Source organism: Bison bison, unplaced genomic scaffold (assembly GCF_000754665.1).
Source record: "Bison bison bison isolate TAMUID 2011002044 unplaced genomic scaffold, Bison_UMD1.0 scf7180017858917, whole genome shotgun sequence".
Lineage (NCBI taxonomy): Eukaryota > Metazoa > Chordata > Mammalia > Artiodactyla > Bovidae > Bison > Bison bison.
In genome coordinates this window covers 149262-165773 of record NW_011489489.1, presented here as the reverse complement: position 1 = coordinate 165773, position 16512 = coordinate 149262, and the positions used below count along the sequence as shown (strand labels likewise).

Below are 16512 nucleotides of genomic sequence, written 5' to 3'. Positions count from 1 at the left end.
GCAGCGTGACAATATACAGCCTTGACGTACTCCTTTTCCTATTTGGAACCAGTCTGTTGTTCCATGTCCAATTCTAATTGTTACTTCCTGACCTGCATACAGATTTCTCAAGAGGCAGGTCATGTGGTCTGGTATTCCCATCTCTTTCAGAATTTTCCACAGTTGATTGTGATCCACACAGTCAAAGGCTTTGGCATAGTCAATAAAGCAGAAATAGATGTTTTTCTGGAACTCTCTTGCTTTTTCCATGATCCAGTGGATGTTGGCAGGTTATATACCTATAAACTTAAAGTAACACCTTTATGATCCACTTTTGTGATCTATTTCCTTCATGTGACTTTGGTCAGAGATCCCAAATAGTGACCCACTGATTACAAGTAGCTTGCATGTTCTATTTGGCCAATATAATTCTCTTAAAAAAATTTTTAACTGCTTGCCTTAGTTGAAAATCTGAAGGATTTTATATAATCAAGCAAATTTCTGATTTCTCTGGAAAGGTCACATGTGACCCACATCTCAGCACAGGAGCTGAGCAGTGGTGCCCCCTTGAAGTGGGCATACACCCCACTCCCCAGCCTGTCTTGACTGTCATGGGACTTCAGCAAGCTGCCCATTCCCTGCCATGATCCTGTGGGCACGTAGTCTTCTCTGATATAAAATATTCCTCTTAAATTTCCTTTGACATCATAACGACCTAACAGTACTCTCCTGGCACGGAGATGAGGAAGTAGAGGGCAGGGTTGGTTAGTTAACAAACAATGATGTTTACCCGAACATCCGTCAGTCAAGAACCTCGGATCACAACTCTCCCCACCTGAGTGATGCTTCTGTTCTGTGCTGCTATTCTCCACCCTTATGTGCATACAATTTCACCCGAGTAAAAGATAATGGGCTTCTTATGAAGAAGCCTCAAAGATGCAGACTTTTAGACATTGAAATACGTTTTATCTTTGAGCTTCTTTTACTTTTCTAAATTCATTCTCTTGCTTTAATATTCTTTTTTGTTTTTACATAAATTTAAATTTCAGTTCTTTTGTGGACAGTGGGGATAGAAATCAGCTGAGTGTTTTAGGATGAGAATTGTTTAATAAAATTATATTTTCAAAGATTCCAACTGGCTTTAATCCTATCGTGTTCTGTAAATGATTTCATTGAAAAGTGAGGACATGTTTGCCTTGAGTGGAAAAAAATATTATTTGCAGTTGGGTCCCTATCATTTCAAACATCTGTGAGCAACTAAACATTTTGGTTCAGGGGAAAAAAAAGTCTCTAGATGACATGTGGTCAGATCTGGAGAACAAAATAAATGTGATAGAAACTCAGTCAGAGAAATTCTTTGGGATATTGAAATACAATTGTTCCCGCAGAGACACTTCACAAAGCATCCTGGTAACTTAATGCGCTATTCCACTGTTAATTGATGATGAATGCATTATTACATTGAACTTTATCACCTCCTTTTGCTTCTGCATTGTAAATACTGACCAGTAACCTAACTGCCAAATTGATGCCTTCGAACTGTGTTGCTGGAGAAGACTCCTGAAAGTGTCTTGGACAGCAAGGAGGTCAAACCAGTCAATTTTAAGGGAGGTCAACCTTGAATATTCACTGGAAGGACTGATGCTGAAGCTGAGGCTCTAATACTTTGGCCACCTGATGCGAACAGATGACTCATTGGAAAAAGTCCCTGATGCTGGGAAAGAATGAGAGCAGCAGCAGAAGAGGGTGTCAGAGGATGAGATGGCTGGATGGCATCACCAATGCAAAGGACATGAACTTAGGCAAACTCTGGGAGATGATGAGGGACAGGGAGGCCTGAGGTGCTGCAGTCCATGCGGTTGCAAAGAGTCAGAACAACAACAATATTGAGATGATTTTCTGGATCTTAGAAAAGATTTAGTAGGTCAATGGATTAATAAGTCTAATATCTAATCCTTTCACAAATACTAACACTGTCCTTTCTACAGGAAGGAATAGAATCTGGGGATCCTGGTACTGATGATGGGAGATTTTATTTTCACCTGGGGGACGCCATGCAGAGAGTTGGAAACAAAGAGGTAATAGTGCATTCATGAGCTTTTTGTTCTCTTTAACAGAAGATAAGGAGGGGAGGGCAATGATTTCTGTGAGACAGTTACAACTGAAAAAATGTTTTGAGCATAAACTTTTGAACATGGTTTAAACTTTTTGCAACAGCCTAACATTTCCTACTATGAAGAAATTTTGGGGTTTGACTTTTATAATTTCTTTCAATAAGGTATCTGAATAATCTCTAAATTAGTGTGCGTGTGTGTGTGTCTGCATGTATACACATCTGTGTGTGTATCTATAGAGATGGATATTGCCTTGAAAAAATATTTTTAAATTTATGAAATGAAGAGATGTCCTTGAAATTGTTTAAGTATCTTTTAAGATATTTTTTTGCCTGTGCTGTGCTTAGCTGCTCAATCATGTCCTACTCTGTGACCCCATGGACTGCTAGGCTCCTTTGTCCATGGGAATCTCCAGGCAAGAATACTGTAGTGAGTTGCCATTTCCTTCTCCAGGGGATCTTCCTAACCTGGGGATTGAACCCAGGTCTCCCAGATTGCAGGTGAAATTTTTACCATCTGAGCCACCAGGGGAAAGTACTGGAATGAGTAGCCTATCCCTTCTCCAGGGTATCTTCCCAACCCAGGAATCAAACCAGGATCTCCTGTATTGCAGGATGATTCTTTACCAGCTGAGCTACCAAGGAAGCCTAGATTCATGTTATTTTGGAATTTTAAAAGTAGTTATTTTTAGAATGAAGTCTTTATCCAACTGATTCTTAAGCAGACTGAACCTGGTGGTTAATTGTGTAATTACTTTCTGAAATATTTAATACCAAGTTTAAGATGAACATCTATAGCTATAATAATGACCAGTACTGACACAGAAAATATAGCACCTAAAATAAATCACATGTTTTCTTTTATCATAATTCCTTTTTTCTGAGTTCAGTGTTGGCTTCTTTAGTATAACATTTGGTCATTAATGATGGCATCATATGATGTAAATCCCCAAACTCTCACCATCTGCTGTGGTTCACACAACATTGCTAGGCTATCCTGCACCATGCCATGGCCCTATGCTGGGCTCTCATTAGAGTCAGGGACCCTGGATTTTTGTAACCATGCATTTCATATATATATCAATAATAAGGTGACATCTGAGGGTAACGTAACTTCTGGTGTCTAAAGCTAATAAGAACTTGGTACTATTTGGACAATTGAGGGTTCGTTGGAGCAAAGGGTTTTGTAATGGGGTAATTGCCAGCTAAAGAGACGACCCAATTTGGGGTAACAGAAATTTGGATGACTAACACTGTTTTCTTTATCTATTTCTGTGTATCTGTACCTTTTCCCTCTGACCTACCAATCAATCAACTGGAATAAAGTGAGAAATGAAAGAAGAAGAGAAAGAAGGGGGAAGAAATTGCTGATTAGTCGTCACTTTTGTGTTCCTTCATTCTCTTAAGATGTAAATTCCTGGTACTTCCTTTGAATGAGAAGGATACAAAAGACTTTGCAACAGTATCTAACACAGGATAAATGTTCATATCTGATTACTATAAATGTAATCATCACTAATTAATTTACCTTTGAACATCTTATGGTCCAAGGCAAAGATAGATAAAACAAGTCTGTGATTTAGTCTCACATCTTAGATGAAAACAGCCTTCACTTCAAGGGCAAACAATTCACTACTACACATTGTTAGGAGCTTGCAATTTGAACCTATGGGATTGTGCTTTCAGCTTAATTATCGTTAAAATGCAAGGAATAGCACAGTTCTTGAATTTAAAAAGCCCACAGAGAAGCAAATAGCGTATGAAAGTAAGGCGAAAGTGTTCCTTGCTCAGTCGTGTCTGACTCTTTTTGACCACATAGACTGTGGCCCACCAGGCTCCTCTGTCCATGGAATTCTCCAGGTAAGAATACTGGACTGGGTTGCCATGCCCTCCTCCAGGGGATCTTCCCAACCCAGGGACTGAACCTGAGTCTCTTCATTGGCAGGCGGATTCTTTACCACTGAGCTACCAGGAACCCTCATTAATGCATATATAAATATGGAATCTAGAAAAATGGTACTGATGAACCTATTTGCAGTCCAGGAATAGAGACACAGAGAACTGACTTGTGAATACAGCGGGGGAAAGGAGAAGGCGGGATGAACTGAAAGAGTACCGTTGATATATATACACCACCATGTATAAAATAGTTGGCTAGTGGGAAGCAGCTGAGGGGGAGCCCAGCCCGGTGCTCTGTGATGACCTAGATGGGTGGTGAATTGGGGTGAGCGCTGGGAGGGAGGTTCAAGAAGGGGATGTCTGTATACGTATAGCTGATTCACATTGTTGTATAGCAGAAACCAACACCACATTGTAAAGCAACTACACTCCAATTAAAAATGAAAAAATTTAAAATCTAGCTAAATTCACTATGTCCCCTATATAATTGGAGATAATTTTTTTTAATGACTAATATATCATTTCCTAGTTTTTTCTCTAAGAGTTAAATGGTGGGGGCTGAGAGAGAGGGCTTCCTTGGTGGTCCAGTGGTTAAGACTCTGCACTTCCACTTCAGGGGGCATTGGTTCAATCCCTGGTTGGGGAACTAAGATCCTCCAAGCTGAGCAGCTAAAAAAAAATTAAATGGCAGAGGGATATAAGGTCAAGGGCCATGTTTGATGCACTAGTACCAACTTAGAGTGTCAGAAAAGCTCTTACAGATACTTGAACATGCCCTATAAATACAATGTCTTGCCCAGGCACCCAGCATGCTGAGTGTTTAGTCAGGACTGAAATCTAAGACTTCTAACTCCACTAATTTCTTTCTCACTATTCTAACACTATGTCCTTAAAATGAATTTCTGATGATTAAAAAAATTAATAAGAATTTCCAAAAATCATCTGTCATAATTAATATGGTTGTTCACTTTAACACTGAAAAATTAACTAAATTTAAATTGGACAAAAATAACTAAAATAGTCAATTTAATTTCAAAGGTAAAATGCTATATTTTTAAAATCAGACTACTGTGAGCCATGTTTAAAGAAATTACTTTATGGTTACCACTTACATGTCTTTCAAGGAAAACATATGAGTGATTAGTACATATATTCTTAGTTTGAGATAATATTGAGAAAGATAATTACACAAGAAGATCACTTGTGACAGTTTCTTTTTAGATGACAGAGAGACAGAGAGAGAGTGGAATAAGTTGCCAGATGCCCTAGGCGATTGTTCTTCATGTTTAGTCTTTTTCAATCTCAGTTTGAGCATTTGTAAAATGGAACTATTTGGAGTTACAGCAAAGATCAAATGAAAGTACTTGTGCAAAAGCTAGTCATGAGCTGAAAAGTGTTACTGAAAATAGAGATGGTTCTTGATTTTTCTAACCAATGAAATTTTGGCCTATGAATTTTTACTTTTTTAAGAGTTATTATTTCTTACATCTAAAGTAAGATGGAGTTTGATGAAAATATTCTTGTCTTCTTAATCTGCTTGATATTAACTGCCTGTTTTCATTGATCAAGATGTATATTTGAAATCACTCTTCGAAAGCAATCATTAGATCAGAATTCAGATAATAGAGGGGGGGCGACCATTAAGCACAATCCTAGAACTGTCTTCCAGTCTAAAGACAGTGGGGTGTGCTGGGCGCAGGGCTGTGTGGGGAGGCCCCAGGACAGCATATGGTTCAGGCATCATTTGAAGGGGATGCATGGAACAGCAGACTGCAGCCAGCCATCCCTGTAAAGACTAGTTCGTCTTCTTGGAGTCAAGTTGTATTGTGTTATAGCCTACAGCCGCAAATGTTATCCCTGATGGCAGGGATAAAAATTACTCGGAACAAAATTCCGCTTCTTAAAAAATCTAATGTGGACTATCACTCTATTTATTGCCAACTCAGAATATTACTTTCTTTCGTCTGCTTCTTTAATGGAGGGTTTATACTCCGTTTCCTTGGGGCAGTCTTCTTCTTCATGTGAACAGAGAACACTTCATGTGAAAGAAGATGCTGTCCGGGGCTTGCCTAGCAGTCCAGCAGTTAGGACACCATGCTTCCACTGCAGGGGACACAAAGCCTCAGTCCCTGGTCTGGGAACTAAGATCCTGCATGCCACCAGGCGTGGTAGGGGGAAAAAATGCTGTCCTTTTTAGCATCCCAAATCAGTAAAAGCAGGTATCTGTAAAAAAAAAAAAAAAAAAAATGGTGAAAATATACTCCTTTCCTTTCAAAGGAAACATAGAAATAGAATTTAAGAAACGAAAACTAAAATATAAACACAGTCCCCTTTTGTATCTTCAATGATTTATCCACTGAACAAAGTCCTAGACTCTGCTGGACACTCTGAGGAGATCAGACTGAGTGCAGTATGAGTCCTGTGTTCAGAGAGCTTATGGCCTAGGAGTGAAAATAAAATACACACATTTATTTAAAATAATAGGTCCTAATCAAAAACCCAATCAAATAACACTATTTTTGCCAGTGTTTAACAGATTGGGGCACTTGACTAGCAAGCTCTTTATGTATTATCACAAAGTCATACCGTGTTTTAGTGACTTTAGGTTATTTATAGTAAGACTGCCCCACTCCAGTGCTCTTGCCTGAAGAATCCCATGGACGGAGGAGCCTGGTAGACCGCAGTCCATGGGGTCGCTAAGAGTAGGACACAACTGAGTGACTTCACTTTCACTTTTCACTTTCATGCGTTGGAGAAGGAAATGGCAACCCTCTCCAGTGTTCTTGCCTGGAGAATCCCAGGGAAGGTGCAGCCTGGTGGGCTGCTGTCTATGGGGTCGCACAGAGTCAGACACGACTGAAGCGACTTAGCAGCAGCAGCAGCCTCATTTAGAGTTCAATCTTTCCGATTTTCCAGGCATATCGGTGGTACGAGCTGGGGCACCAGAGGGGCCACTTTGCCTCCGTGTGGCAGCGCTCACTGTACAACGTGCAGGGACTGAAAGCCCAGCCATGGTGGACCCCCAAGGAGACCGGCTACACCGAGTTAGTGAAGGTAAGTGCTAACTTTGCCAAGTCCTTGTCTGTTTCCTCCTCAAAATTCAGAGATGGAATCTCAAGCAAAGGAATGTCCGTCCAGGTGGAGATAGATTTTCTTTCCTGGGGCATATGCAGAAAACAGCGCAAAGCAAATCTTTTCATCCCATCAGACAAGAGTTCAGGTTAGATGGTGAAGAGAGACATTTGTGGAAGAACAGTTTTCAGAATTTTCAATTTAGGACCCTTTACGCTCTTAAAACTTACGGAGCATCCCAAAGAGTTTTGTGTTGGGTGGCTCACAGAACTCAGGACATTTACTTGTGCTTGAAAGTTTATGATAAAGGATATTATCAAGGAAACAGATGAACAGCAGATGAAGAGATACACAAGGTGAGGTGTGGAAGGGGAAGGATCCAAGTGCAGGAACTTCTGTCCTCGTGGAACTGGGGTACGCCCCCTCCTGGCCTGTGGACAGGCACACCCACCCACAAGTACATCAGATCTTGTGGTTCACCAGTGTTTATGGAGCTTAATCAGCAGCACCCATGTCCCTCCCAGTGATGGGTAGAGCTGAAAGTTCCAACCTCGTCACGTCATCTTTCTGGTGAACAGCCCCTTCCTGTGGCCATCTGGTGCCCCACACTAAGTCACCTCATTAGCATAAATTCAAGTGTGCTCTTTTGAGGCTCTTTATGAATGACAGTGAGAGAGTGTTAGTCTCTCAGTCATGTCCAACTCTTTGCAATTCCATGGACTGAAGCCCACCAGCCTCCTCTGTCCATGGAATGCTCCAGGAAAAATACTGGAGTGGGTTGTCATTTCCTTCTCTAGGGGATCTTCCCGACCCAGGGATCAAACTCAGGTCTCCTCATTGCAGGCAGATTCTTTACCATCTGAGCCACCAGGGAATGACAAAAGTCATTCCACTTATTCAAGAAATTTCATGGATTTTGGAAGGTTTTGCCAAGAACTGGAAACAAAGACTAGATAAAGTTCTTATAATATTATCTGAAGCCACCCCCTGAATTTTGACCACAGACCGATCCCTTCTAACAAAAGGGCCTTAACATTTAACAGACATGGCAATTCACTAGACCTCATTGTCACTAATAATAAAGAGTCCAGTCCATTATCACATCATATGAAAGTGCCTCCCAGGGTGAGACCAACCACGAAGGTTGGCCGACCCCATGAGATCTCGCAGGTTCCAAATGTAGGAGTGATCTGAGCAACAAATGGCTTCACCCTTTCAGACATCTGATGTAACTGAGCTGAGATAATATCTTGCCCCCATGCTCTTGCTGATGGGAGTGCAAAGGGGTGCAGCCATTTTGACACTGGTTGGCAGTTCCTCAAAGCATTAAACACAGTTACAGCCTAGCAATTCTACTCCTAGGTGTATGCCCAAGAGAAATGCAAACATATGTTCATATGGAAATGTGCACCTAAGTGTTCAGAGGAGCATTATTTAGAGTATAAAAAGTAGAAATAACCCAAAGGTGCATCTAAAGGATGAATGAAAGAATAAACAAAGTATGATATATTACACCATGGCAATAAGAAAGGAAGAAGTACCAAGATTCGTGGTACAACATAAATGAACTGTGTATGACATGATGCTACCTATTTGAACTGTGTGTGTGTGTGTGTGTGACTCAGTCATGTCTGACTCTTTGCAACCCCACAGATTATAGCCCACCAGGCTCCTCTGTCCATGGGATTTTTCAGGCAAGAATACTGGAGTGGGTTGCCATTTCCTTCTCCAGGGGATCTTCCCAACCCAGTCATTGAACCCATGTCTCCTGTGTCTCCTGCATTGCAGGCATATTTTTACCTGCTGAGCCATCAGGGAAGCCCCCATGTGAACTGTCCAGACAGACAAATCAATAAAGGAAGTAGATTGGTAATAGCCAGGAAGAGGGCCTGAGGGTGAGTGATTGCTCATGCGTAAGGAGTTATGGAAATAGTCTAAAATTAGACCGTGTTTGTGGCTCATGACTCTGAGAATATACTGAAACCCACTGGGTTGTAAAAAGTTAATTGAGCGAATTTTCTGATATGTGAGTTATGTCTCAATAAATATGTTAAGAAATGAGAAGCTGTGATATATACATTGTAGTTCAAATATGTTAAAAAAGTAAAGAGGTTTCCGGGGGTTGATGAATACCTAACTTAATTAACCTACATTAAGGTCAAACAGTGAGGTTAGAGCATCCGCTCCATAGGCATAACCCTGGTTTTGTTTGTTTTGTTTTCTATTGAAGTATATTTACAATATTATGTTAGCTTCACGTATACAATATAGTGATTCAATATGTTTACTGTACTCCATTAAGATATTACCAGATAATGGCTATAATTCCTTATGCTATACAGTATATCCTTGTTGCCTATTTTATACATAGTGGTTTGTATCTCTTGGTGCCATATTCCCATCTTGCCTCTCGTGCTCCCCTCTCCCCATTAGTTTGTTTTCTGCATCTGTGAGTCTGTTTCTGTTTTGTTATATTCATTTCTTTATGTTCCACACATACGTGATAACACAGTATTTCTCTTTCTCTGTCTGATTTATTTCACTATGTATGATAGTTTCTAGGTCCATACGTGTCGCTGCAAATGTCAGAATTTTTATTCTTTTCTGTGGCTGAGTAGTATTCCATTTTTACATACAATAGAATATTATATATATCTAGTCCTCTGTGGATGGCAATACAGTTTAGAGCATCTCCTCCATAGCCACACTCCCTGGTTTTGAATTTTTGATCTCATTCCCTACTAGCTCTGTGACAGTGAACAACACTTCTTCATGCTTCACTTTCATTGTGCAAAGTGCCTGTGGAAATAGTGCTTGTTCCATGGCTGTTCATTTAACAAGTAGGAAGTGTTCTATAAACATCAGTTATTGTGATGATTTATAATTTTAATTTATGTATTAACTTGTTTTCGTAGGGAAATATTTTCTAGTTTCTAAGAAATATCAGAGAGCCAATTTTGAAATTTTATATACTATTGAAATAACAACATAACAGCTAACCTATGTGAAATCTTACCTGTAATCCATGTGCTGAGCACTTTTGTATATAATATTTCTAACCTTTACTCTTTAAGATGGGTATTATTGTACCCACTTATATTTGAGTAAATAAGGACTAGAGAAGTTAAGAAATTTGCCCAAGGTCTTATATTTAATAAGTCAAGGCTAGGGGACTTCGTTGGAGGTCCAGTGGCTAAGACTCTATGCTCCCAGTGCAGGGGGCATAAGTTTGATCCCTGGTCAGGGAAGTAGATCCCACATGCTACAACTAAGAGCTTGCATGGCACACGGTGCAGCCAAAAAAATAAGTCAGAGCTGGGACTGGGACTGAGGTCTCCTTTTCCTCGGGTCCCTGCCACTATACCCTCTAAGTCACTGAGGTCTGCTCTTGTGTCTCATGTTCTTCTTTTAGCCAATTAAGTCTTTATTTCAAAATTCCATTTCTCTGGGTTTGATTTCAGCCCTGCCTGTTTCAAGCTCTGCTTCACTAAGAGGAAAAGAAAAGCCAGTCCTGGGCATTAATCACAGGGTCCGCAGCGGCATAGAATCTCAGTCAGCCTGTGCTTTGTGATTGTAAAGTTAGCTTGACTTTGCAAACTACATTTATTTGCAGAAATGTTAATATTGTACATGTTGCGACTTTAAAAAAAAGAAATAGTTTCAAGTGACCATTTGCCAGTGATGACTATGACAAGGCAGAACCTTCTATGTGAGGGAACCCAGGGGCCAAGACCACTTAGTTGACAAACACTTGCTCATCAAGATTTTCTTCCATTTTCAAATCACAGACATGACTATTATGGATCATGAATCATCACCCAGGCATTCATACTGTAAGCTGGAAACCTTTTAGATGGGATAGCTGCCGTGTTTGGCCAAGATCCTTTTGGAATAATTACCAAAATTCTCACTCTTAGGTAACAGTTAACTGCCACGCAGTGCACATTTTCATTTAAATTATTCTCATTGTATGTTCCAGTGAGCTGTAGAGTGCAATTTTGTTGAAGGCACAGGACAATGTTCAGCAAAATGTATCATCTGTGTTTTTCCATTGTGTTGAATTGTCATTGTTCGCTTTATTGTATAGCTGGCAATTTGGCAATTCTGTGCACCAGGGGTGTTAAGAGGCTGTGTAGCTCCATGAAAAAAATTGAGAGAAAAAGAGCCCAGTAGAGTTTTTTCTTTTAGGTATATGTTCATTAAAACTTAGTAATTTTTTGCCCAAATAACAAATATGAAAACCCTAAGTGGCTTGGAGGTATTTAACATAGAAATTGAAACAAAAATGGATTAATGTGTTTCTAGATTATAAATAGAAAAGGGAAAAGAAATCTCTTCCAGTAAGACAAAAGCCACCCTACTTAAGACTTTTGCTCCTTTTTTTTTTAAGATTAACTTTTTGATCCGATTTATTTAATGGAAACATACATGCATTGAAATCACTGTCATAACATGGAGAAAGCAATGAGAGCCAATAGCGACTGAAAACCATAGTTCAGAATAACCCTTTTCTATTTTATTCCCTGCTACCTAACTGTGCGTTCATCACTGGAAAAGGGGAGATTCTTACATCCTTTTTCTGAGATTTTCAAAGCGCCTGCTCTGATGTAAATCCGTAACGTCACAGACAAGTTTCCCTTCTTCACACTGTGGTTTTCTTACAGTTGGAGACGCGCCCGTAAAACCTGCCAGTGCTGTGACACTGCCTAAGAACGACTGATTAAAATGGTACTCTTCCTGGCATTCCCTCAGACTATGGCTTTTATTAATTAAGAAGTCCATTGTGTATGAATAATGCCACCTGGACAAAATTAAAAACTAATACGGGAGTACATTCGTGGTTCAACATTTGTATCTGTGTGATTCAATATTTGAAATATTTTCACTGAACTGCTTTTGAAATAAATTGGATTGAGACAGAAGCAAAAGTGTCAGATTTACAGTGAAATTAAGCTGTAAAGTAAGAGGATTATCAATTTTATAGGAAAGTAAGTATCATAGTAGAAAGAAGTTCTGAAAGCAGTCCCTAAAGATTAATATAATAGTTTAATCCTGTTTTTCTAAATCAGACTTTACACTTTTGAATTCCGAAGGTATTTTCACTGAAAATGACGACAAAATGACCAGGGAGTGCAGAGAATTTACAGAATTTGATGGCTGTGTGATTTAAAGGGAGACTTCAGAAACAGATTAGCTTTGCTCTCTGCTCTGACTCCTTGGAAAAGTCATTTTGCCCAACTGAGACTCAGTTTCTTTCTCTCCAAATATGAAATAATTGCCTCAGTTCCTCCTCTCCTACAAGGTGCAAAAGCAAAACACAACAAAACCCCACCATCAAGGATGTTTCCCTGTGGGTTTAAACGTGAGCCCTTACTGAGAGCCGACACTCTGCTAAGGTTAGAGAAGGGCATGTGATGCCAGTTATGGCAACATACCAAAAAGATGACATGTTTGAAATTCTTTGAAGGACCTTTCTGGCTGTCCAGTGGTTAAGATTTCACCCTCCAGATGCAGGCTCCTCTGTCCATGGGATTCTCCAGGCAAGAATACTGGAGTGGGTTGCTGTGTCCTCCTCCAGGAGATCTTCCCAACCCAGGGATCACACCCACGTCTCCTACATTGCAGGTGGATTCTTTACCACTAAGCCACCGGGGAAGCCCCCTTTTCAGTTTTTTACAAATGCCTAAAAATTGGCTTTGTCTCTGATCCTCCTTCCAGTACAGTGTTTGACTTACAGTCCAGGACACTCCATTGCAAGCCACATCTGGAGGTTAGTACAACATTTGCAGTTTCAAAATTTTTGATCAAGTACGTCATGATCCATATCTTAACATACATACATACTGATTGATGTGTTAAAGATACATGTGCATGTATACATAGTAGTTTATGTGCTTATCCATTTATCAGTGGTTTGTTTTATATAAACAGAGCGTCTCTCTGTCTGATTTGCAGCCCCTTGAGATTAGGGACTTTGGGGTTTTTACTCCCTCAGTACACAGCGGGGTGCACTGTTCCTTGTAGGTAGAGCAGAGATGGGACAACAGAACGTTATTTCCCCTCTTACCTTCTCCTGACTGCGGACGTTGGCTGGTGTCCCTGCCAGCCTGGACTAGAGCAGAGGGCTCTCTGAGTCCTTGAAGACCTCAGGCTGGCTGTCTCTCCTGGCAACCTGGACGACCTTTTCTCCTTGCTTCGAGGAGAAGAAATTCTTTTCCTCCCACTCTTCAGAAAGAGTGAAGTTCAGTCCTCCAAGACTCTTCTCTTACCCTGTACTTGATACTTTATGTCATCCTTTTCCTTTGGTAAAGATAATGAGAGACTGAATATACAGAAGGGCGATGGCCAAGCCATTTATAGAAATGGAATCAACCCCCCCATCTGCAGCAAACTGCCAGGGAAACCAACCCCTTTTCTATAATAAATAGCCCAGGAGGCCAGCCTACTGTGAACCAGATGGCAGCAAGCCAGATTATTATCTCCAGTGACAATCCTGGAAGCCGAACAGTAACTTCTGTTATCATTCTGCCCAAATATCCAGGACTTGATTAATAACTGGCAGCTCTCCTAATTTTTGTCCCCATTTCCAACCTGGCACCAACCAGAGAAAGTCAAATATGCTCCCCTAACCAATCACTTGTGTCTCAGACGGTAAAGAATCTACCTGCAATGCAGGAGACCCAGGTTTGATCCTTGGGTTGGGAAGATCCCCTGGAGAAGGGAATGGTAACCCACCCAGTGTTCTTGCCTGAGAAATTCTATGGACAGAGGAGCTGTGGGGTTGCAAAGAGTTGGACACAACTGAGTGACTAAGACACACACCAATCACTAGGGCTTCCCTGGTGGCTCAGTGGTTAGGAATCCACCTGCCAGGTTTGATCCTGGGTTGGGAAGATTCCCTGAAGAAGGAAATGGCAACCCACTCCAGTGTTCTTGCCTGAGAAATTCTATGGACAGAGGAGCCTAGCGAGCAAAGAATCAGACACGACTTAGAGAATGAACAACAACCAATCACTAGAACAGGCTCAGATGGTAAAGCCTCTGTCTACAATGCGGGAGACCTGGGTTTGATCCTTGGGTCAGGAAGATCCCCTGGAGAAGGAAATGGCAACCCATTCCAATACTATTGCCTGGAAAATCCCATGGATGGAAGAGCCTGGTAGGCTACAGTCTATGGGGTCGCAAAGAGTCGGACACGACTGAGTGACTTAACTTCTGTTAAGCCTGCCTACAGCTTCCCCAGGCCAACAGCCTCCGATCAGGGCTTCCCTCCATGAAACCTTCCCTTTTTCACTAGAAAGTTTTCCCATGCCCAGACACAGGTGATGGTGGCAGACTCCCTTGCTCCAGCAAGCTCTGAATACACAGACTTTGCTTTTCTCATTTGATTGGTGTTTGTTTATTTCCCAATAGGAAATGTCAGATGTTTTCCTTTATTTTTATATTCGAACTTGAAAAACTGGAGATCTGATTAAAATGCATTAGGAACCAGCACGAGATTGCTTCATCAATGCTACTAATTTCCCAAGATTTTATTAAAATCAGTTTGCTGTGGGAGCATTGCACTTCCTATGGTGTTTGCTTGGATTTCATAACTTCAGCTCAGCACTCAGGGGGCTGTCCCTCTACCCTTCTATATTCTCTCAAAGGCAGAGGACACTGCTACCCATGTCCTTTCATCACGGTATAAAGTATAGGCATGTTTTAGCCAAGATTTAAGTAAGCTGACTTTATCTCTAAAAAATCAGATCTGGAATTCCTAAAATAGTTAACTAACAAACATGTCTTAGACAATTAGGTAAAAAGGGTATACATTTTACTAATGAACCACTGTTATCAATTCATTCTAACTCTGGTTTAATGTGGAAACTTGGCCTGGAATAGTCTTGGATCACTTGCCTTCTCTCAGTTTGGAGTCAGGACTTTTCAAGGTACAAACAACTCTGGGACTTCTGCCAGTGTCTGCGTTTGCCCGTAGTTACTTATCTAACCTTGCTTAGGCTTATCTTGTATTGTGTTTTGTCCACATGTTAAACATGTATCTCTTTCTGATTTTTTCCATGACTATGTTTTGTTTTGCTGCAATAGATTTACTGGCGTACTGATCCCCTCCCATCTGCTGTTGGCTTTCTCAGCTGGGTCCAGTTTTAACCTGAATCTGTATTAATGTTACACGTTGAACTGTGTCCCCTCAAACTTATATATTGAATTCCTATTCCCACGAATATGACTATACTAGGAAATAGGACCTTTAAGGAGATAAAGTTAAAATGAGGCCATTAGGGTGAGCCCTAATCTGATATGACTAGTATCTTTATTAGAAAAGGAAATTTGGACACACAGGAATGTCTGAGCACACAGAAGAAAGACCATATAAGAACACAGAAAGTAGCCGTCCACAAGCTGGGGAGAGAGGATTCAAAAGAAACCAAACCTGTTGTTGTTCAGTCGCTAAGTTATAGCCGACTCCTTGTGAGCCTATGGACTGCAGTAGGCCAGGCTTCCCTGTCCTTCACTGTCTCCTGGAGTTTGCTCAGATTCATGTCCATTGAGTCCGTGATGCCATCCAATCATCTCATCCTTTGTCACCCCCTTCTCCTGCCCTCAATCTTTTCCAGCATCAGGATATTTTCCAACAAGTCAGCTTTTCACATCAGGTGGCCAAAGTATTGGAGCTTCAGCTTCAGCATCAGTCCTTCCAATGAATGTTCAAAAGCTTATTTCCTTTAGGATTGACTGGTTTGAACTCTTTGCTGTCCAAAAGCTTACCTAGAAATTATTCACTGGCTAGAATCCTGTACATAGTCAAGCCTTCAATCAAGGGTAAGAACAACTTCAGTTCAGTTCAGTTCAGTCGCTCAGTCGTGTCCGACTCTGCGACCCCATGAATCGCAGCACGCCAGGCCTCCCTGTCTATCACCAATACCTGGAGTTCACTCAGACTCACATCCATCGAGTCATTGATGCCATCCAGTCATCTCATCCTCTGTCGTCCCCTTCTCCTCCTGCCCCCAATCCCTCCCAGCATCAGAGTCTTTTCCAATGAGTCAACTCTTCGCATGAGGTGGCCAAAGTACTGGAGTTTCAGCTTCAGCATCACTCCTTCCAAAGAAATCCCAGGGCTGATCTCCTTCAGAATGGAGTGGTTGGATCTCCTTGCAGTCCAAGGGACTCTCAAGAGTCTTCTCCAACACCACAGTTCAAAAGCATCAATTCTTCGGCACTCAGCTTTCTTCACAGTCCAACTCTCACATCCATACATGACTACTGGAAAAACCATAGCCTTGACTAGACAGACCTTTGTTAGCAAAGTAATGTCTCTGCTTTTGAATATGCTATCTAGGTTGGTCATAACTTTCCTTCCAAGGATTAAGTGTCTTTTAATTTCATGGCTGCAATCACCATCTGCAGTGATTTTGGAGCCCCCCAAAATAAAGTCTGACACTGTT

General features: G+C 41.0%; 1 protein-coding gene across 4 annotated transcripts in view; it reads left to right on the top strand.

Moving 5' to 3' along the window:
* Positions 1–16512, top strand: part of ASPH (aspartate beta-hydroxylase) — a 169921-nt gene that overhangs the window by 129351 nt on the left and 24058 nt on the right. For all 4 annotated transcript variants that reach the window (XM_010830312.1, XM_010830318.1, XM_010830307.1 and 1 more), the window contains 2 exons: positions 1968–2057; positions 6908–7045. In XM_010830312.1, coding sequence (XP_010828614.1) covers positions 1968–2057; positions 6908–7045 — 228 coding nt within the window. The remainder of the gene's footprint in view (positions 1–1967; positions 2058–6907; positions 7046–16512) is intronic.